At 39.9% G+C, this 23,332-nt stretch overlaps 2 protein-coding genes across 2 annotated transcripts; one reads left to right on the top strand and one right to left on the bottom strand.

Moving 5' to 3' along the window:
- The first annotated feature begins 1,485 nt into the window (after positions 1-1,485).
- gcc2 (GRIP and coiled-coil domain containing 2) lies at positions 1,486-21,845 on the top strand. Its single transcript, XM_005747870.1, has 24 exons — positions 1,486-1,673; positions 2,164-2,226; positions 2,474-2,558; positions 2,643-2,722; positions 2,813-2,917; positions 3,095-3,599; positions 3,718-5,576; positions 5,730-5,805; positions 5,938-6,038; positions 6,278-6,376; positions 8,222-8,341; positions 9,204-9,368; positions 9,555-9,659; positions 10,355-10,517; positions 10,929-11,029; positions 11,241-11,318; positions 11,413-11,550; positions 12,696-12,814; positions 13,283-13,459; positions 13,735-13,943; positions 15,616-15,843; positions 16,067-16,206; positions 18,687-18,888; positions 19,749-21,845. Exons 1-24 carry the CDS (start codon positions 1,668-1,670, stop codon positions 19,820-19,822), a joined length of 4,998 nt encoding a protein of 1,665 aa, XP_005747927.1. The 5' UTR covers positions 1,486-1,667; the 3' UTR covers positions 19,823-21,845.
- tmem223 (transmembrane protein 223) lies at positions 17,410-18,457 on the bottom strand. The gene has a single exon (XM_005747836.2). The coding sequence runs from the start codon at positions 18,316-18,318 to the stop codon at positions 17,536-17,538; it is 783 nt and encodes a 260-aa protein (XP_005747893.1). The 5' UTR covers positions 18,319-18,457; the 3' UTR covers positions 17,410-17,535.
- Positions 21,846-23,332: the final 1,487 nt, after the last annotated feature.

The following is a 23,332-nucleotide window of genomic DNA, read 5'->3' as shown; positions in this document are numbered from 1 at the left end:
TCTTTTTTAGGATCTCAGCTATAGTATGCATCCAACTCCTATAGCCTTTGACTCCACAATCTATATTGCCTATTTCTTCCTGAATATTTCTTATGCAGTCATGCTTTTTGTTTTTGTTTTTTAAATTTGTCTTACTGGCATGTGTTTTCTATAGGTTCATAAGGCATTCCTCTTTAGTGGGACTGCAGAACAAATGGTTTCAGTAAAAACAAAAATGTGTCTAAAAAAGAGATTTGCAAATCTATGGATGGTCCGTGAAACCCAAAGATGATTAACAGAGAGAACAGCAGATGAAATAACTGTAAACTGTTTAAACAGATGTTGCAATACAAAAGCCAAATACAGGATGGCAGAAAGCCCATCAATAAAAGTCTGAACCATTTAATTTAAATAAATATAACAGAATATCCCTGTATTTTCCAAATCCCAAACTTATGACCTGCATAGTTTCCTTGTCTTAATCTCTTAAGTTATATATCAAAATTTGATTCTGCCCCATCCTGCCTTGTCCCATGCAAACATACACTTTGCCTCATGTAGTTTGTTGGTATCTGTTCACTCTACGGCTAGATCGAGTGGCTTTGATATAGCCTATGTGTATAATAAACAGCAGTTGTATTTTACTTTTACAGTGGAATAAAATCTTTCTTGACCATAATACTAAATTCTGTTAATAATTTATTAAATGCTGAAAGCCCTGCTGCAGGCAGCTACTTACTATTTCTCCTCTCAGACATCAGGCCAGCAGTTAATTACAGGTTTTGCTGCCATATAACATACCCAGATAGACATCACATCTATGTAGCCATTTAAAACTATTTACCATAATCAGTATGTAATTAAGTTATTACCTAAATTATTTTCAGTTTTTGCCTTTTCCACATTTTAAAAATCCGAGCTGTTTGTATCTAACAGATGAAAGTGAACAGGAATTCAGTCTGTGCACAACTCAGAGAATGCAAAAGGCTCTGATTTAAAAGACAGATGTGCTGAGCTGGTGAAAGTGAGATGCAGAAACTCAAATTCCAGTTGGTAAATAATGTAAGTAGATATAAATAAATTAAATATGAACATAGCAAATGTTCAATGATCAGCCAGGATCAGTATAACTTATACTACTGTTATGCTCTTTTTTCTTTTCTTTTTTTTTTAAACTAAATTTAATTTGAATTAAATGCTTCAAACATTTTATGTAAATTATTATTATTATTATTATTATTAAGGCATATGGGGGGCAGTTCGTTATAAAGTTTAGCTGCTGACATGTTTTTATTTGTTATGAATTTATAAGACTCAAAGTACTAATCATCACAACTTGGAAACAATGTAACAGTTACAAATGTATCAATAATACATCGTTTGTTGTCTTTACGTTGAAAATAGATAGTTAACTTTTTTTCTTCAATGTTAAATTATTGGTGATTGCCGGTGTCTGTGTTTAAAGTTGTGACGTCAACTATACCGACGTCACCTGGTTGACGAATGCGGAAGCGTGTGCTTTAGCTTGTTAACTCAAAACCATAACAGAGGAGATGTTTTCCGTGTTTAATCTGTGACGAATCGTAAAATACTTTGGAAATCGATTCGACTTTGTCCGGTCAGGTTCCCGGCAATCTCTCTGAGCTTGTCAGACGATTGAGAAGCAGTAAAAAGTCCGAAAAGCTGGGATGGAGGTAAATGATCATTGTGGAGGGGTTAGCGTTAGCTAGTCTCACAGATAGTAATGATGTGTACCTCGAGGTTAGCAATATATATATATATATATATATGTGTGTGTGTGTGTATGTCCGTCTGTTTCTTAATAGCTGTTGTTGTAATGCATAGTTAATTATCACGATGAACTGTGTTGGTAACAGTAAAAGTCACCTGCAGTAGTCCTACTGTAACAACCATGAATTTTAAATGTGCTTAATATCGAGACGTTACCTGGTGATACTTAACTAACTTTGCTTAGTTTCTGCTTAGTTTCTTTGCCGAATTGACAATAAGTCCGTAGTTAATCATAAAATGTTGTAAACGTACGCCACCAGAGGTAGACTTTTGATAAAAAAGGACATTAAAGTAAAATTCAAAGGAAATATTATGCGACCTTTGTGGAATAAATCTGGAGTTGATCATAAAAACAAAACATTTTTTCATATTTTTCTTTTATTAAAAAAAAAGGACCCTGGTGGTACCGGAGCTGAGTCTGCGACTCCATCAGCAGCAAGCACACCCAAGTCAAAGGTACTGTACTTCAGCTGTCTACAGGCTTGTGAGAAATTATAGGAAAACCATGACAGCCCCCTTTGATTCCCAGAGAATTCAACCTATTCTGTTCCTTTAATTTGTCATTACTGTCCTGCATACTGTTACGACTTACACATAAGAGTTATATGTATCAACACTCTTCAGCTGGATTTTTTTCTGTTTTGTTAGAGATGTTTTGGTAAAGATATTTTAGCTTCCTTTTAACTTTGTGTCTTATTTTAAGCTGGACACGCTCTCTAAAGATGATCTCATCAAGTATGCAAAAAAGCAGGTAGCTGCCATGCAGAAGATGAAGAGCAGATGTACAGGTATCATTACACATTCATCCTGTGTTTGTGTTGTGCCAGTACTATACAAGTTTATGTCATGAGTTTGTTTATTTGTCTTCTTAGATTTGGAAAAAGAAGTTGAAGCCCTGAAACAGCAATCCAAAAGCAGCAACAACAGCAGTTCAGATGACTCTTTGATACAGGTTTGCATGTTTGCTAAAAGCTTCTTCTGTTAACATGCAGTACTTCATTTTCATACTGCGTTACGTGAATTGTTTATTTGTGTGTAACAGGAGCTGACTGAGAGGATGGATGTGGTGCTGCTGGAAAAGGCGGAAACTCAGCAAAGTCTTGCAGTGTCTCGTAAAGAACTAGAGAAGACTAAACAGCAAGCCAAGGTGAAAGATAACACTCACATCGCTGTATGATGTGTAAGCCTGATTACATATTCAGGTTTGTGTTCAGAGAAACTCAAACGGGTTTATTTGAACACACTTTGACATTTATGCAGTCTAATAAATGTATTTTGTTATTGTAACCAGATCTTCTTAAAACACATATGCTGTTTGTTGCAGGATGATCTGGCAGCGCTGCAAGGTGAGTTTGACCGGGCGATAGGAGAGCACCAAAAGAAGATCAAAGCCCTAGAGAGCAGCATTGAGGAGTGCACCAGCAAACACCAAGAAGAGGTGTCTCATTTCCAGAAATTACTAAAAGAGCGAGAGGAGCGTGACAGAGAACGGGAGAGTGAAAGAGAGAGGGAGCGCCAAGCAGATCTTGCTAGTGCAAAAGAGAGTGCAGAGGAAGTCCGATGTTGCTTAGAAGCTCAGCTGGAGACCCTTCGAGCTGAACTGCAAACAATGCAAGAGCGAAATTCTCAGGAGGTTCTTGAGATCCAGGAGAACCACCAAAAGGAGTTGACACTGGCCCAGCAAGAGGTGGAGAACTTGAAGGAGGAGCTGGCTCAGAAGAGTCTGCAGCACGAAGAGGAAATGAGGACTCTAGAAGAGGACTACGAGATTGAGAGGGAACGTCTCTTGTTGCTCCAAGAGGAGCTAACTGAACAGCTTGCACTCAAAGGTAAAAAAGCTCTTTTTAGTTAAGTCTGTTCTGGTATCAAAGTATTAATATTGTGTTTTCCTTTTTTTTCTTTAAATTCAGTTTCAATTAAATCAAAATATTACTGTTATATTTCCAGATAGCTACCTGCAGGATGTGCAGGAGGAAGATGAAGAAGCTGCCCGTGGTTCGGGGATTGCCAAAATGCTGGAGCTGTCTGGCTGCAGTCAGGGTGACTCGAGCCATGGTGATGGAGAGGAGACAGAGACGGGAAGACTAAAAGCGACACTGGATGATGTTCAAGCCCAGAACACCATGTTACAGGATGAGATGACCCTGCTTAGTAATGTGAAGGGTGAGCTCGAGGCAGAGCTGGAGAGGGTTAAAGAAGAGTTTCAAATGGAAAGAGAAGAACTGGAGTTCAAAATTAATGAGCTGCAGATGCTCAAGGACAGTGCTTCTGCTGAAGCTTCAGTGACCCAAGATCCTAATCAGCAAGGTGTCCTCAGAGAAGCTGAAGAGTCTGTGACCAGTCTAGCCAAAGAGCAAAACTCTCAGAGTCCAGAGGAGGAGCAGCAGAAACTAAACCAGGAGCTGAGGACAAAATGTGAGGCCTTAACCAAAGAGCGAGACTCTGCCCAGACCGAGTGCCACCATATGAGGGGCATACTTCAGAGTTTTGAGACAGAATTGGGAGAGAAGACAAATGATTTTATCGTACAGTACAAAGCCATGAAGGAACAGGCAGCTAATAATATACGAGACCTTAATGAGAAGGTGGAACAGCTCAACAAGGAGAGGGATGAACTGCTGGAGAAGGTGAGAGAAGCTACAGATGAGAAGAATGCTCTGATGGGGGATATGCAAGACCTGAAACTGAAGCTTGAGAGCTCTCAAGGTGAAGAGCAAATGTCTTTAGCCTGCGAAGTGAAACAGTCGTTGGAGGACGTTACTAGGCAGAATGAGGAGATCATATCCCAGCTAGAGATAAAGGAGAACATGACTCAAGATCTGAACAAAAGGGTCGAAACACTGACTGAAGAGCGAGACAAAATGCAACACCTGCTGAAGATCAAAGAAGAGGAAATGCAAAAGCTCAATAATGAGAGAACAAAAGAAATTGAGAGGCTACAGGAGGAGAAAGAAAAGGAGGTGCTTTTGCTAAGAGAGGAAAAAGAGACGGAGCTGAAAAGCCTGAAAACAGAAACTGAGGATAAAGTGAAATGTTTAAACGAGGAGAGAGAAAAGTTAGAGGGAAGCCTAAAAGAGGAGTTTGTGAGATCTGAACAGACAGTTTCCACTTTAGAGCTGACTATAAAAGAGCTTTACACTGAAAAGTCTGATCTCCAGCAGAAAATGGAAGAGGCTCTCTCAAGGCTTTCCAAAGCTCAGGAAGAGAGGGAGCTCTTAGACTCTAAGCTAGCAGCCCTGGAAGCTCAGCTGAACCAGGAGACATCTGAAAAGCAAGAACAAGAAGCAAGGCTGAATTCAATGAAAACAGAGGCAGAACGAATCTCTGGTTTTCTTGGAGTAATGGAGGAAAATCTGGGTGAAGAACTCCAAGAGTCCATGAGAGAAGTCAAAGACCTCCAAGCACGGGTTGATGAGCTGGAGAAGGAGAGGGCCCTGTTGAGAAGCAGCCTTGAAGAAGCTCAAGGGGAGAGAACATTTGAGGAGGTGCAAACAGAGCTCAAGGCCCACATCAAAGACCTGGAACAAGAAAGAAACATGTTGAGAACCAACATAGAGGAGGTGGTGAAAGATACTGAGGGTCTCCAGAAAGACCTGCAGGATATGAAATCAGTCAATGAGAAGATCATCGAGGAGAATGAGAAACTGCAAGCTCAAATTTCTCTCATGACCAAGGAGGAGGAAGAGAGGGAGGAAATAGTGAGAAAGGTGGAGATCATGGAGAAAAAGAGCAGAGAGCTCAAAGAGCAGCTGACAGAAAAGGATTCACTCATATCGCAGCTGAGGACCGAAATGGCTTCTATCCAGGTGAGTGGAGCACATGATGTGTGTTTATTTTCTGCAAATGGGGAGAGTAAGTGCTTCTCCACACTAGCACTAATGCATCTGTGAGGGGAAAAAGAACTGTTACTATGACAATTTGTTTTTGTGCTCTTTCTAACATTCTCTCTTTTTCCTCAGTCACCCTCTCAGGAGTCTCCAGAACAGTCTGCGTCCTCTGAGGAGAATAAATCGAATGAGACTGCAGAGAAAATAGGTGTGAAGATGATTTCTCTTCATGCTATTTATAAAAGCAATCTAATCTACAAGTTATCATGCAGAAAAGAACCAAAGATACTTTCCCGGACTTTTGATGAATCATATTCTTCTTTGTTTTAACTTCCTGCAGCTCTTTTGGAGAAAGAAAAAAAAGAAAAGGATGAGAAAATGAATAAAATCAAGGCAGTCGCTGTCAAAGCAAAGAAGGAGCTGGATGCCAGTAAGAAAGAGGTACTGTGAAGAATGAAGAATGTTATCATTTACCAACACAGACAATAAGGCTATAATGAAAAGCTTTAGATTTCTCTAAATAGCAAACATTGTGGTAGAAAACTTGCACACCATACTGATCCTTAGGAGAACTCCACAACCTTCTCTTGTTTTACAGATCCATGTAAACATGAATAATCAGTATATTTTTTGCCAGTAAATGAATGCTCGGTGGGGTTTTTTGTTTGTTTGTTTTTCAGGTTATAACCCTGAAGGAGGAAATAGAATCACTGAAAGCAGAGAGGGAGAAAGTGAACAGCTCTATGAAAGATATCATCCATGGTGCTGAAGGCTACAAGGTAGGAATCTTGGGTTGGAGAAGACTTGTAGCATACAAAGGAAAATAGTTTGCATGAAGTAGTGCACAAAGTACATAAACTATCACAGTTTTGTCTTCTTACTATACAAACGTAAAATACTGGGACAACTACATATTAATGCCTACGGGAGTTTAATGCCATGAAAACCATGGCACGAAGCTCCTGGCCCACAGTTTTTGTGCTGATTTTAATCCCAGAGGAGGTTTGGAGCTCTGCAGCTACTGAAGTAACTCAGTATCTCTGCATTCGACAAACCTGCTCTGTAACTATATTTGGTCTGACACTTCCTAAACAGTAACGTTCTCAGTGGCAGTATTTCAAAGTGGATCATAGAATATCTAAGACAGCATCCTGTTACAGCATCACACTCGAATTCAGCAAACTTTTTAAAACAGCCCATACTTTCACAAGTAAATGCAAAGCAGAAATTTGTATTTTCTTATATAAGTAGAGCGTTATAACTCCAGGAAGCCACTTTTTTTTCTTTCTCATTGGATGCAGTACCCTCAACATATTTTGGTTCAAAGTTTAATTTATCAGCTCACCAACAAGCTCTAGATTTTAGCGTGTTACGTAGTGAGAATATATATTTTAACATGCGTAGTGATTCTGCTTGTTTCTGAGTAATTTACCTGACAGTGAAGCTGAGGGATAATCTTTCAAGGTTGACTCCATTAATACAGCACCATTGATTCAATCAGTTAACAAGCATAATTCGCTAGAGAAAGAAAATCTTTGGCTTATTTTCTGGAGAAGTTTCTAATGAAATATAGGTGCACTTTGGAGTTACTGGGATTTCTGACTTTCCTGCTTATAAAATAGGGTCATCTATTGATTGGAAGGTTGGTGGTTCAATCCCTGGCTCCCCCTAGTCTTTAATTTTTAATTTGTTACTGATCAAAATGATTGAAAAACAGCATTTAAATAAAGTAATAACACATATACAGTTTTACACTGTAATGATTTGCGTTGCAGGCTGTTTGTCTATAAGAGTAATTTTTAGGCACATTTTATAAGCCAGCACTGGAGAAATACTTGTAATTGGGAAGGCTTCACAAACATGTTCTTGCTACAGTACCTGCAAGAAGAATCCTGCACTGTTTGTAATAGGCCTGACTTCCAAACAGTTAAGATAAAGGGTGTAAGTAAGGCATCTGTTGTTTGCATGTTAGATACTGTCTATATTACTTGAAGACACTAGGATCCTGTAGTGGGACTTTCATGAAACTGAAATTTCCAAGTGGAAAAACGTTTGTTTTCCTCTCGGGATTATGATGTCAGACGTGTCAGAACAGAGACGCCGCAGTGAAGTATGTTTACACTGTGGCTCTTTTTCTCAATGGCTGTTTGAAATTGGCAGAACTATTAGGTTTGTATCCGGGTGTATCAGATGTTACTGCTTCGCATGGACCTTTTTATGTCATTAGCTTTTCATCAAAATAAAAGCATAGCATGAATTAAAGCAAAATAAACTTGACAGATTCCATTGTGCATTTAATTAGTTTCATGCATTACTAATACAAAAATCTTTCTAATTGGCAAGTAGAGGCACGCTCACTTTAAAAAAAGACTTTGTGTGAGACATTGCTCCCAGTGGTCTTCATAAACAGCCCCCAGATTGCACTTTGCTTTATGACTGTGTCTCCATTAAAGAATAAAAACCACTGTGTTGTGTCTAATGAGAGTTTTGTCCCACGTTCAAATGTAAATGCAGCTGATAACTGAGATGCATAGTGTTTACCTTCACTGAGCTGTTCATCAGGTTTCCAGTAATGAATATTGAAGACTTGTTTGTGTGCGTGCGTGTGTGTGTTTTGTGTTTAGAACCTGCAGATAGATTACGACAAGCAGACAGAGCAACTGGATAAGGAGAGGGAGAAGGTGGAGGCGGCAGAGAGACAGATTGCTGAGCTGACCAAACGACTCAGCAGTGCTGTCACGCAGGTAACACAGACACACATTCAGTCTCATGCACGACAACACACACACACACACAAACGCTCGGCCTCCACTAAATCAAAGCAGGGGATTTTGTCCAGTAATACATTTCTTCAATACTTACCCCATAATTCAGTTTCTGTATGATTTAGAGGGAGTCGTTTTAGCCGACAACACTTTACCCAGCTATATCTGACAGCCCGGCGCCCACAAATAGCCCATCAGATGTGACTGGGTGAGCTAGGGAGAAATTGTTTTTATATGTACTCTTTTCCCCAAGCTCATAACTGTTTCTCTCCAATGAGAGAAAAAGAGGCAGGTAAATGGAGCGGGCTGTAGCTTCCATCTGCTGCGTGCAGTACTGAAACACCATTTTCTGAAGCACAGGCTTAGTCTTGTGTGCGCTCATGGATCTCAGGGGAAGCGCGAAGACTGGAGCTAGTCGGTGATCTCAGAGTACGTCTGGGCATCTCTGTTTACCAATCATAGTTTCACTGTTTGGCTGACAGATGATGGGAGAGAGCTGCTGCACAGGAAGCCCATAGAGCCTGCTACTGTCAGATTTGCATGAATGATTTTTATTTTTATTTTTTTTTAGGTGTCACGTGCCAACTGGTGTATTTATAAATGAGAATGTTGACTACAAAATATGTAAGACAGCTTTCCTCTTTGTAAATCATCCTTTTTGTTTCCTGTGGTTGTTAACTGACACAGTAAACTGAAACCAGAATGAAGTTCACACTGTAGAGTCACTAAAGCTGACAGATTATGAGCAATAAATCAAATGAGAATACACCAGATTTCCTCAAGAGTATCACTGCACACTCACCTGACAGCGGCAATAAACAAGTCTTTTTTTTGTTTTCAGAGTGAGACACTGAGCAGTGAGAAGGAGGACCTTCTGGCTGGTATGGAAACCATGAGGAGCACATTGAAACAGTTAGAGACCAAGAATCAGGAGATGCAAAGGCAGTCAGCAAATTTGGAAAGAGACCTGCTGGCCGAGAGATCAATAAAAGAGCAAAAGATAAAGGTAGAAATGAAGAGAGATGGATGTCATCTCCCTCTTTTGTGCAAGCAACTACTCTGTTTTATTTTTTTTCAAATAATCATAAAAACAGCCATGCACGGTGAATTTATTTTTATAATATGTAATCTGTATTACATTTAAATATATATATACCCCCCCCCCGCCATGTGCACTTGCTTGCCTCTCTAGGATTTGTCATCTGCCATGAAGGAGGCAGAAGAGCTGACAGCCCAGCTCCGCAAGCAGCAGCAGCAGTCTCAGCAGACTGCCCAGGAGCTGGAGCAGCTACGCAAGGTACACACACACACAAATAACACACAAGTGCTTCTCAGACACTAGCGCGTCTCAGAGGGCCGATCCAGTCAAGCGACTGAGCTGGTGATGGCCGGCCTGCAGCTACAGCAGCACCTGATGAAGAGAAGGAGGGTAATTCTAGCCCACAGTACAGGGACCGCTGTTACTTTTCCATTAGTGGAGACCTACATAGTATAGACGTGTACATGAAAGCTGCCAGGAGGTGCCTACGTCATGTGAACACAAAGATTGGATTTTTCAGGTTGATACTGATAGTAGAAAGACAATTAAATGCTTATAAAGGTTTTTTTTTTTAATCTCATTTTGGCAGTTTTAGATCAGTAAACAAGCATGTTTTAAGTGCAGCAGAAATATGTAGATGTTAGTTCAATGGTAATTTAAGGAAGATGAGGGATGGTATTGTGTGGTTGTGATTGTAATTATTTAATTTAACTAGATTTTAGGACTTTAAAAAGTCAGATCCTTACTTTTCTTTAAGAAAACAATGTGTGTGTAGATTATTTCATCCACTTTCTTCAGCTGTCCAAGTTTCCAAAATACTAACTGCACAATATAGTCAGCATAATTCAATTAAATGTAGAGAGGAGGAAATCCAGAGTTTCAGATAAATGGACTTGAAGATGAGTCTTAGCTGTGCTCCGTTTAAAGCTGTAATACGTTGATTCTCCTTGCAGGAAGCACAGCAGAGCTCTCTGTTGGACATGGAGATGGCCGACTATGAACGTCTGGTTAAAGAACTCAACACCAAACTATCAGAAAAAGATGAGTGTGTTGAGGAGCTAAAGGGTCAGATAAACAGCCTCAACCTGAAGGAAGAAGTGCTCAAACAGGAAATTGGTATGATAACAAGTTCAGGTTTACACTCAGTGACTGGCACACAGAATAATACAATCCAAATGTATTTAATGTTGCACTGTATAATAATCTTTAATTGAAATTTTGCTTGGTGAAAGCAAAACTTCAGTTTTATTTATGTTCTATATTAGCAGCACACACCTGCTTTCACTGACCTGAAACATATATTACTTTTGCATAGCCCTGTGTATCTGTGTGCCAGTACATGGGATCAGTAGGATCATTATTTAGGAAATGTTAGAGCTTGTTTTTTTCATTCCTCCTTTAGTTGCTTCATGCTGTCAAGCTCCATAATGACAGCAAAATACTAGAAAAATAAGAAGACTGCAGTTCAGAAATTATGCTGTTTGTGTGTGTGCACATGCCCATTCAAATGTGCAATTGTGTCATCAGAGTCTTTGAAGTCCCAGCTGGACCAGGGGGAGGAGAAAAACGCTAAGATAAAACAGCTGCTGGTGAAGACCAAGAAGGACCTGGCTGATGCCAAGAAACAGGTCTGTGTGTGTCTGTGTGTATTTGAGGTGTGTCTCCAAGGATTTCTTATGAATGTGTGTAATGTTGCTTCTTGATGAATGTAAATAGTGTTATGCAGCCATGTGTGGACATGACTGGAGGGGGGCCTTGAAGTTATTGGGAATTCTTAGTCATTTGTGTGCTTTCCTATTTGGTTGTATGTATTTAAATATTCCGTGTGCATGTTTGCAGGAAAGCTCACTCATGGTGCTGCAGGCCTCTCTGAAAGGAGAGCTGGAGGCTAACCAGCAGCAGCTAGAAAGCTCTAAGGTAACACACCTAGCACTATCCCTTTCAATAAACTGTAGAAATCCATTTGTTTCATACCTGTGGCACTTAATAAAGCCTGTTTTTGTGAATTTAGATTGAGGTGTGTGACCTGACAGCCGAGCGCCATCGCCTGCAGGAGCAGCTGAAGTCTGCGTTGGAGCAGCAACAGAGAACCAGCAGCTCTCTGCAGCAACGCATACAGAGTCTGCAGCAGGAAAGAGACACTGCCAAGGTGCGTGTGTTGACTTTTCACTTATAACAGTTGAATTGACAGTTTACGCTATAATAACTCAACCATAACGACACCGAAGTCGTTCAAGGACACCTTAACTGTAAATTTTCAGGTGCTGTAGCTACGTCAGACCCGTCCAGCTTTGATTAAATTAATCGAAGGCTTCTACAGCTCAGGCTCAGTAGTGTTATATGAGTCTGCAACTAATGACTACTTCTATTATTAATATCTGAATTTTTTTTTTTTGATTAATCCACAAATCTTTGTAGTATGTAGAATTTTTGAAAAGTGCTCAAGGTAAAAACTTTTAATTATTCATTTTTGGGTCACCAACACTGAAAAAAACAAATTCCACTATATGTATAACACAAACGAGAACTGGGTAATGTATTTATGCATGACGTTTTTAATTTTATTGATTATTTTAAGAATATTTTAAGGTCTTACCTTACCTTATATCTTATATGTATCGTGTAGAAACTGTTGTTGTGATTTGGCGCTATATAAATCAAATAAATGTATTTGATTTGAATAAATTGAATTTAACTGAGGTGATACTACTAATCTGAAGTCAATGGAGGAAGATTCTTTGGCTCAGATCAGTTAAACAGCTTTACAGAAACTTCTGTAATTAGATCTAGAAACTGTAAGTCTTTATAACCATAGATTCCTGCAACAGGAAACAAAAATCTGCAAACTAGTCCTTTCTGGTAAATACCCAACCAACCAACTATCTATCTGACCTTGATTTACCTGTAATCTCCAATGCTTGGTGACATCCAAGACTGACAGTAAAATAAATGCTTTAGTCAGCTGCTGCCACCTCTGGCTCAGTCTTTACTTTTTCCCCTTTACATTTTTAGACAGTAAGAGAGGTTTGTGAATGGGTTGTTTGCCTAGAGCAATTTAAGTTAAGTTATTGCTTTCTTTCTGTAAAAGACAGTCTTCATCATTGTTCATCCAGTGAAAAACTGGTTTTATGTAAGCTGTGGTATTGAAATCTCAATTTTTGTAAATGTGTGAGACACAACAAAAGTTTTCTTTATTAGATTTTCTAACAAGACTCACTAAAATAAATTTGTTCACCAACAATATATTAGAAAGTCAATCGTATACGTCTTGTTAACCTTTTGTATTGATTCCAGGTTGAGCTTGAGGCAACAACCAAGGAGTTTGAGAGTTACAAGGTGCGAGTCCACAATGTTCTCAAGCAGCAGAAGAGCAAGACGACCCAGAATGAAGTAGACTCTGGCAAACTAGAGAGGTAAAGGCATGCAAGAATGATAGAAGTCTACAAAGACTGTAATAACAGACAGCTGTTAAATGTGTGATGCAGATCATTGCATGTGAAATTAATGGTAACACATTCAGTTGGCTTTACATTAGAGGAATTCAAATCTTACTGCATTGATTAAGGATGCTGTTCTAAAGCTTCTCTCTCCATGTGAGACTTTTAAACACATGAAAAACTCAAAGTACACCCAGAGTTAGGGTTAGGAAAGAGTGTTGTTCAGATGTGATCAAGAAAACTTAAATAACATGCAAAATGTCAAAATGCACAGCACATAATTGATTTTGAACACAAACACCGTGTATTTACAATGACCTAAGCTGAATTATTGAAGACACGGTATAACCTACAAGAAATCCCACATGAGAAATAATTTACATTCATTTTCATGCTTCTAAAAGAAAATATCACTGTAAGAGTAACGTGTGGTGTGTTTTTCAGGGAGCAGTTGGTCTCTCAGGTGGAACAGCTGAGGACGCGACTGGTGGAGAGCCAGCAGAGTCTCCAGAGCAGCGCAGCAGAGCTGCAGCAGCTCCAAACTGAGCATGACACTCTTCTGGAGAGACACAATAAAATCCTTCAGGAAACTGTAAGCAAGGAAGCTGAGCTCCGTGAGAGGTGAACACACTTTTATTTTTTATGTTGTTCTTTAATCTTGTCTTGGCAGGAATTCATTGTACTGTCACGTTGTTGATACGCAGCACGTTTTAGCCTTTTCAGCTGTTCATCCTTGCATTTGATTTTGCAATCAGGAGACATAATCGCACATGCTGAGAACACCTGATTGCGCCATTTTTATTTATTTATTTTTTTTACTTACCTGTAGCATTTCATATTGATTCGCTCCTAAAGGAGCACTTTCTAAACTCTCTTCCTGCTCTGTCCACCTACAGGCTTTTGTCATTGCAGTCAGAGAACGTGACCCTGCGGTCAGACCTGTCCCAGGCCCAGGCTGACCTGTCTTCCCAGGTTGAGGCCCAGCGGCAGACCTACAGGGAGCAGCTGAGGAAGCTGCAGGATGACCACCGGGCCACTGTAGAGACCCTGCAGGGCCAGCTGACTCGTGTCGAGGAGCAGCTCTTTACCCTGCAGAGCCAGAACAGTAAGCATGGGGGTGGGGTTGTAAACTTGAGCCAATACCTGATTCCCTACAAGAGGTAACAGAGCAAATAGGTGAGGTAACATTTTTATCTTTTACTAAAGAGCAGACAGCAATAGACTCAAGGAGTACATGAAAGGTATGGTATATAGAGATCAATGAAATCATCAAGTGCTTTAGTTTTCCATGGTGCTTGCACTTCTCCTACATGAGTGGAGTGATGTGAGTCAGAAAGAAAACCATGAAGAGGGCATCAGTGTGTTTATCAGAAGAGCAGCATTGAGAGCTCATTCATCACCTCCCACACAGCTGCCCGCTGGAGTCAAACAGCAGAAACACACACAGTAGTGACTAGGAAAGGCGTGTGTGTGTGTGTGTGTGTGTGTGTCTTCTCTGTCACTTGAGGACGCCAGGTGTTGGCAAGGTTCCTCAGCTCTATCCCCGCCTCTCAGTGTGGCAAACAGCTCACTGTGGCATCTGGAGAGACTCATCATTAGTGGCTCACACATGGATGCAAGGATTAACTCGATACTGGAGCCAATATTAACCTTAATTTAAAGTCATATTTGAGCCACTTTTTACCACTATGCTTCAATTTCACGCCAGATTAAATGCGTTACTGCCCTATCAGACAGACGGGAGATAAAACTACTGGCCTCGTATTTTTTTTCTTTAATAAATCAGATGTAACATTTATATATGCCTTTTGTCATATTTTGTCTAATGTTTTATCCAAACCTTCAAGCAGCACATAGACACACACATAAAAAAGTCTTTTATAAATTAGAAATCAGTCAGTGTTTAAGCCTTTCCAGCTGTTCCCTCTGTTGCAGGCTGTTGTGATGGCTTTGCAGAAACACTGCTCAGTATTTTTCAGATATACATATGATCCCCAGGGTGTTTACTTTCCTGTAAATTAGATGCTTTTATTTCCTTATTGATTTCTTTAAACCTTTCTATTAGAGCCTGATGTACTATTAAATCAGGACTCCTGTATGCTTCACTCTTTTGAGTGGCAGTTGTCATGATTTGGTTGATTAGAACTGGGTAAATATGTTGGGCTCTTGAGTTTACTGGACTTGAACTATTATGAAACGTGCTCAGTATGCAGGTAGACTTCTTGCTCCTCTCAGTCGGCTACATGACAAGGGAAGTAAAGAGCCTGACGGGAGGTGGCGAGGTGAGGGGGATTGGTAGCGAGTCTGGCCTCTTGGATCAGTTCAGGTTCATTAATCACAATCTATTCTTCTGAAGTTTTCTCATTTTTCCCTCTACCCTTCTCTTCCCACGTCACCATTTATGCCAGCTGAACTGGTTAAGACCTGGAGTAGTCTGGTGCCCCCTCATGTTACAGTGCAGTAGGACACTAACTCACAGCTGCTGTGATCGGACTTGTTTGTACATAAGAATCCAGAGATGCTTAAAAAAAGATCTGAAGGCTGCTTTCAGTTGAAACCCTTTTAAATTTCTTTATTTATTTACTATTTTCCACCAGGGATTTTACTTAAACATTTTAAGGCCATGAGCAGAAAGTCTTTTTTTCTTTTTCTTTTTAATTCTTGTTTGACACATCTTGAATCCAACCTCCTCCTTCTCTCTTGTTCAATATGAATGTATTGATGTGCCCAGAAGACCCACACAAATCTTCTTCTTCCAACCTTTTACACCCACTCAGATTCAGTTGCTGTCCAGTCCAGCCGTAAACCGCTGGCATCAGATCTACAGCGCAGAAACACTGACCAGAACCAGGCGGGTGTGGGACCAGTGACCCTCAGCGACCTGCAGTCTATGGCCAGGGAGGAAGGTGAGGGCATGGAGACCACTGAGACTGAGAGCTTCTCCCCTGCTCCTACATCCCTACCCTCTCTGGAGCAGCTTCTCACATCTCCAGAACCCAAACAAGGTGTGTTTGAAAGCAGAGGTCCACAAAAAAAAAAAAAAAAAAAAGCGCATTCAGTTTCCAAAAGGACTGCATATGTGACCTATTCAACAAGATATAATGATGAGCGTTACAATGAACAATGAATGACTATGTTTGGGGGAAAAGAATAGATGCAGACTTTGTGTAGTGACAGAGTTTAATGTATTATATCACCTCCTGTATGTGGCATTTGTTATATCTCTAGAGCCATTTGTGTGGACAGTGGAGCCAACCAAAGAAGAGTTAAGTGAAAAGCTGAACACAACCACCCGCAGCATGGAGCACATGAACAGCCTGCTGCATGAAACTGAGGCTACCAACGCTATTCTCATGGAGCAGATCACTGTATGTATACTTCCTCAATTATACAAACACAGAAACAACATTTTTTTTTGTTGCTCAAAACTAAATTAGAGACCTAATAACCCAGACAAGTTGTCTATTTTAAAGTTGCCTCCCCTGCGCACTTAGCAAATCTACTATATGACACATCCACTATAATAAATAGGACCTACTCCTAAGCATTGGTTACAAAACTCAAAGAGAATGATCCCCTTTATTAACGAACAACTTGCAAGATTTAAAAACATACAATTAAAATCACTGAAAGATGTTTCTTCAAGACCGAGAGCAAACGCATTACCTACATTTGCTGTACTACTACTACTGTTAGCTGAAGGAATGGCATAATTTTAAACCATCTGATTACTTTCTTATTTACCTCCCCTTTCAGGTTGGGCAGGGCATTCAGCATTTAATTAAAAAAAGAATCTGCCAAATCAAACGTGCAGATATCCACTGTATCGACCCGCTGAGGATAAGAAAGCAGTCAAAAGTAGATTAACTTTAAGTATTTATTTTACATACATTCTGAGTTATAAAGATCATCTTTAAAGTTATTTTGTATTGTATTAGTATATTTACATTATAGGTTTTATTACATTAGAATATGCCATATTTATTAAGTGTTATTAAAGGAAAAGGTCTGTTCTCTGGTTTCTAGCACTTTATAAGGCACATACAGAATTGCTGTAATTCAGGCTCAACTCTCTTACTTACTATAAGCTTTTATTTAGGAGGTTATTGGTGGAAAAACTGTTAGAATTAGTCATGCTTGTATGTGCTACTGATCTGTGCATTGTTAAGAAAGTCGTTAAAGGTAACTGTTTCTAACAGTTTGTTCTTCTCTACTGATAAATATCTGTATTTTTACTCATGCTTATATTTGTGTTGTCTGTTGCCCGTCTTTTTTTCGGGTAGCGCGGTCGTGTACTGGCTATATATCACCTCAAAGCATGAAGGTCCTGGATTCAGGCCTGCAGAGATCTGTTTTTTCCAGGGCTTTTGTGGCTTTTCTCCAGGGGCTGATTTTAATCGGCCTATAAAATTTCTTTTTAGGTAAAGCACACTGCATTTACACGTAAAGAAATGTGCAATATACATAAAAATTCCAGTTCATTACTTCAAATATTAAATTCTTGGAAATTTATATAATAATACTGAGTCAAAAGCATGAGGTTTTCAATGTAATGAACTAAATGAGCCAAGTATTTGTTGTCAATCATTTAATTAATTCGGATTGTACAGATCAGATGAAAAACACACTGATATATTAGTGTGGCAGCCACGTGAGCACACACCTGTAGACTGCTGTTTCAGGTGTGGCAGCTGTGTTTAAAGTGGCCTGTATGCACCAACGGTAATATCAAACAGCTTGGCGTTGTTCACAGTCCCCTCTTTGTCCAGAAGAAAATAGAACTTGTGCCCTTTGACCCTTAGAGGAATAAAGGAAGTGGTCTCCTGCCTGTGGGCGTGGCAGGCTACATGAGACAGAGGGACTGTTATTCTCCTGCCTTGGCTTGGTCCCAGAGGTGACTGTGTGCAGACTGTCACCATCCTCCCACCCTGGTGTAAAACCACTTTGCTGACAGAGCGCCGACAGAACAGAGCCCCGAGTACCACTATGCCTGCTCCTATTGTCAGGCATCCCAGCGTGAAACCATACCTCCAGGTGTTTGAACCCAGGTTCATCTCAAAGCTCCATATTCCCGCCAGACCCGTGGTGGCAGTGCTAGGCGTCTTGGTTCTCCCCTTCTCTTTAGTGCCGCCCGTGTCTCTGAGCCCCGTGTAGGCGAATTGAGCCAAGTACGTCCAGAAGACGAACTGTCCGCCGCAGAAGATCGAGAGAAGCCGGAAGAAGCGGGTCCTGTCGTGCTCGAACAAGGTGACATCTCTGGGCGGCTGGGTGGAGGTGCACATCCTCCGGCGTACGGCCAGCTGGGGGCCTGTGTGGGCAAATATGCCGCCCAACAGTCCGGGAGAAGCACCAAACCGGGAGGACGTGCTGCCGAGAGGCGTAGTGTGCGCCGACAACGACGTGTTTCCAACCTGGTTTAGCTGAACGCTACGGAACCGAAACCGCCTGGAGTAACACCACAGCAGCTGCTCGAAGCCCATCTTTGTCTGTCGCTGTAGTTTTTTAAGCTATTTCGCACAAGAACTGCTGCAGTCCGGGTTTAAAAGTCGCTGTTGTACTCGCGTTCAACGCTTCATATTCAGTAGACAAGAGGACGCCGCCATGCTTGTTGTATGTGACGTAAGTTGCTCGCTTACGGAAAGTAGCGTGGACCAAATTTAATGTTATCTCTTCGATATACTAGTAATCACTAAAACCTCTGAGCTGACCTCCTATATTCCTATTTTTTAAACCTGAAATGGACTCGACAATCTATTGTGCATTAGCTTATTTTCCTGCCGTTTAGCATTAGCCGAAGGGACGCTTGGATATTGTAAATTTTAAAGCGCTTGTATGTTCTACCTCCTAGCTGTTGAAGAGTGAAGTTCGCCGTCTTGAGCGAAACCAGGAGAGGGAGAAGAGTGTGGCCAACCTGGAGTACCTGAAGAACGTCCTCCTGCAGTTCATCTTCCTGCGATCCGGCAGCGAGAGGCAGGCTCTGTTGCCCGTCATCCACACCATGCTGCAGCTCAGCCCAGAGGAGAAAAGCAAATTGTCTGCCATTGCACAAGGTATGCAATGGGTAAACCTTGTTTGCATGCATTTATAAAAAGAAAAATCTTATTCACCGCATGACCTGTTCAAAAGGTTATTATGTATGATTTAAAGTGTAGAAATCTTTTGGTCAGAAATTTGCATCCACGCCTCATGGAAAAGAATTCTATGGGAACTTTGGACATTTAATGATTTATGTGAGCTCTTATTTTTCTTTTGTTAATGTGAGGGATGATTGTACTGTATATTTCTCTTAATTAATTTAAAAGCAAGAATTGGGTTCACAAGTTTGAGCTTATCTTGGATTTTCTCTAATCCACATAGGGCCAGAATTATACTTGGAAACTCAAATATATGCATACACTCCAACTAATATTAATATATGCTACCACCACCATGCTTGACAGCTGTCACAGTAGTCTTAGGTTTGAAAGTCTCACATTTACACTTCCAAACATATCAACAAACATTTCTCCACAAGTTTCCAGCTCGTGGCAGTCTTGAGCCTTGGTGATTTCTGAAAATAATTTATTCTCATTTTATGATGGTAAAGTGAAACTGCCAAGTCATTAAAGGTGTGTGCTGTATTCCACCCTGAAAAAGAAACCATTTCCAATTCACTTACAGGAGCGCACGGCCCCACTGGAAGAATTTGTCTCTGCTGTGTTTTCTACAGAGCAGCGTCACAGTGATTTTCATGCTGAGTCATAATAGAAAACACATAACGACAACCTGTCTTTGATTTTTTTTTTTTTGTTTCTTCAGACAAAACCCTTTTTTTTAAATTAATCTCCTCTTTTCTGAAGTGCTGCAGGTTATAGCATCCAGAATACCTCATTAATGTCTAACCACCTGTTCTTGTGTCTCCTCTCTGCAGGTGAGGAGGAGGCGTCTGGGTCTCGGAGCTCAGGCTGGACCTCCTACCTCCACAGCTGGTCTGGGATCAGATAAAACCGACCACAAATCAAAGCCAAGAAAACACTGGGAGCACAAAGTCGGCGTTATTACTGAGCCTTTATTTTTAATGTAAAAACCTGTCCTCATCATTGAAGCTGCACTTTTAAAACGGTGACAACTGGGAGGTTAACTGGGGGAACTTACAACTTTGGTGGGATGTAGTAGATGGGACCAAGGAATGTATCAGATAAAGAGGAGTGTACGATTAAGATGAAGGAAAAAACAAAATATTCAACATGTATAACAATTTGAGTTTGCAGTGCAATAGCTACATGGGTCTCTTACTGATAACTGTGATGAATATCTGTCTTCCTTCAGCGTGCTATAAACATGTATTCCAAACATTTACTGGACGTAATGGTTACACAGTGAGGCATTACAAAGCATCATTACTAAAATGAATGGGTATAATAAATTAAGTGTATGTTATGTGATGATTGCAGTGTTTTTGAATCCAAAAGGGTGCAAACTAATTGTGAGAGGAAGCCTAATCAAGGGGAAGAAATGTGTGCTGGTGTATTGCTTGATATGATTTATAGATCTTTAATTACTTCTCAAGACAACTTTACCTGCATTTTATGATGGGCTTGATTTACACGGTTTACATTTTAGCTTTTCTCAGAGGTATACCTAAAACTTATAGGCTGTTGAATGTGATTGAACTGCCTTCATGTCAGCCATTCTACTGGTCTCTGCCATATAGAAATTAACCTTATTCACAAAAAATTTGATTCTCTGATTTTACTTTTAACTTGGTTGTTTCCCGGAAGGTAAAGAAAGCATTAGGCGATCTGTAACGCAGTATGCTGTGGGAAACGCGTGTGTAAGTTACAGTAGTTCATGGGCTAAACTGCCATAATCTCATTTCAGTTGCACTGGGATGCGTGTTTATAAGTCTGAGGTTCTCTTCAACATTACTGATTGTTGGTGAGGAACTGTGATGACCTGTTATGCTCCTTCCCACCTGTATATTTTTATTTTCGAGTAGTTTCTCAGACTTCATGGTTTAAAAAAATGCTTGTGTCTTATACTGAGCTTTGATTCAGCCCTTCATCCACTTTTGATTCTCACTCCCTTTAAGACAGCCTCTTTTTCTGATTGGCTGCCCCTCACTAGCAAAAGGTTGGGCCTCCTGTGATCATATCAGTGATTTCACCCCTCACTGACATCACACAGAGCCAAGAGTGTAAGAAAATGAGTGTTTAAAGCAGTATAAAGCCTGGGCTTATTTGCACATACACTCTTTTGTGTTTAATCCAAACTTCCATACATATATGTCTATAAAACAGACAATAATAGAACACTTTTAACATTTTTCCCCAGGCTGGTTTTACAGTTTTATTGTTAAATCATCACATACTCAACTCAGGTGCACTAACAGTTTCCATGTCTTGAGTTCTGATTCATCGTGCCCTGTAATAGTTTGTGATATTAGTTGCGACTTTAATATTGGACCATTATTTTAATAGTTTGTCTCTCTTTTATGGGAGTGTTTTATAGTTTTGTCATTTGTGTTGCAATTTATTCACCGAACCTTAACAAAGATTTGTTGCATCTTGCAGTTTCCATTGCTGAAAGCACATCTGCCTCGCAAAAGTGTCCTTGAGCAAGGCTCCTCATCAGACCTATAGATGCTGTTGATTTTACATTCTGATTTTTGACCTGTGCTTTGAGTTTGAAAAACACCTCATATCTACCCCGCTCCCAGTGAAACACATACTTACTCATATGAATACAGTTTTCTGCTGACCAGTGATAAAAAGAATTATTAACCGGTTTATTTTCTCCCCCTATTGGCAGCTTTTGGTGATTCACCCAGCACAATGGACTGTATTTATATCTAGATTTTTATATTTATGATGCTTAACGTGGGCAGAAGCTATGAGAGATTACCCGAACTGCAAAATCGTACTCAAGAAAGACTACGGCAGTGATTGTTTGTATGTTTTTCTGATGTATTTACAACTGTAAAAAAAAAAAAGAAGAGAGAACTTAACCAAGATTAAAATGATTCCATGCTTTGCATTCAGTCCGTGTCCTTTATTTATAATTGATTTTTGAAGTGCAGCATTGCATCTACAGCTTTTAATCAGCAGCCAGATGTTTTAAATGTTTCTTTTTTTTTCTTTTTCTTTTTTTTGAGGACATGCATGTGGTGAGGAAGCACTTTTATGGACATGTTTTGCACATTAAATCAAAAAGAGCAGATAAAAACTACAAGATGAACCTTAATTTACATCATTAATAATCCTCCTGTTTTTGGTGTTACTGCTGGGCATCTGAACAGATGCAGTAGCCAGCCTATGTGCTGCTCTGAAAGTTCTTCATCCCTCTGGAAGGAGGGAGCAAGGTCTAGGGGTTTCCCTTTTAAGGAAAAAAATGGTGGGTGCATTATCATGACGCAATCGGGAGAGGAAATGACAAACTCCTGCATCTTTTACTGTAAGTAATGTAAACATGCTGTTAGCCCCGTCTCCCTGCCTGCTACTGTTATGTGATGGATTCTGTGATGTTTTTTCAGGGCTCCCACCCGCCATGTTGAACTGTAGTTACAGTCCTCCCAGTGGTGGCAAACTGAAAGTCAGATTTTCCATCAATGCTGACCAGATGTGTAGATACAGCCCAGCGTAAAGCTGCAGCGGATGTAAAAGCGGCTCTCGGCATCCGTCTCATTTATATTATAGTGAGATAATGAGCGCAGAGAACCTACTGAGTTTACTGGGTGGTTTTAGGTGCATCCTGCCAAAAAAACCTGAAAAAAACAAAGTCACTTGGACCGCGTGAAACAATGCACGAGGCTCTGGTCTCCAAAATAAAAGCACTTGATTTGATAACGCTGCGTTTCTGTTCTTCCCAAACGTGTTTGGACTCTGTTTTATTGCCTCACTAATGTAAAAAAAAAAAAAAGATAAAATAAAATTAGGGGGAAAGGCAGACAATTGAAATTTTTTGCTTTCTAACAGTTCTGAAATCACAAAGTAGCGAAAGAAAGGAAAATTAATTACAGTATCATCCGTTTTTCTTTGTTTTGTTGTTTTTGTGTTGTTGTTGTTTTCTTTAAGCAAAGAGCAACAAGTATAAAATCTTTTGGAGTGACCAACAAGCTCTTTGCATCATACACTTAAGAAAAACAAAAAAAAACAAAAACACACTGACTCTGAAAATTTATTTTTTAAAAAACCAAAAGGTAACTCAAAATTATTAACTTAGATCTCGTCTTAATAACCCAATTAATCCAAGTCGTTTTCTCAGTTTTGAGTTATTATTGTGATTTATTGACTTAGGTCGGGGATGGGGACCAATGTCAATATATATTTGCAAAAAGGCACATGAATAAAATCTTTAAATTCCATAAATTTCTTAAACATTTTAGCACCAATACTAAATAAAAAAATGTTTAAAAATGTTTTCATTCATTCATTCATTGATATTTTTTGCTGTATATTTTATATTAATGTGCATTAAACTTTGTATAGTAAATGCGAGGCAAACAGAATGCAGTAC

This window comes from Pundamilia nyererei, unplaced genomic scaffold (assembly GCF_000239375.1).
Source record: "Pundamilia nyererei isolate P.nyererei 1_Seehausen unplaced genomic scaffold, PunNye1.0 scaffold00206, whole genome shotgun sequence".
Classification (NCBI taxonomy): domain Eukaryota; kingdom Metazoa; phylum Chordata; class Actinopteri; order Cichliformes; family Cichlidae; genus Pundamilia; species Pundamilia nyererei.
Note: the sequence above shows the minus strand (reverse complement) of the source record. Positions and strands in the feature narration are given on the sequence as shown.

Coding starts and splice junctions, on each gene's coding strand:
- gcc2 (XM_005747870.1), top strand. Junction 6,039..6,277: donor TGGATGCCAGTAAGAAAGAG/GTACTGTGAAGA, acceptor TTTGTTTTTCAG/GTTATAACCCTGAAGGAGGA. Junction 15,844..16,066: donor ATCTCCAGAACCCAAACAAG/GTGTGTTTGAAA, acceptor TTATATCTCTAG/AGCCATTTGTGTGGACAGTG.
- tmem223 (XM_005747836.2), bottom strand. CDS start 18,318: ATGGGCTTCGAGCAGCTGCTGTGGTGTTACTCCAGGCGGTTTCGGTTC.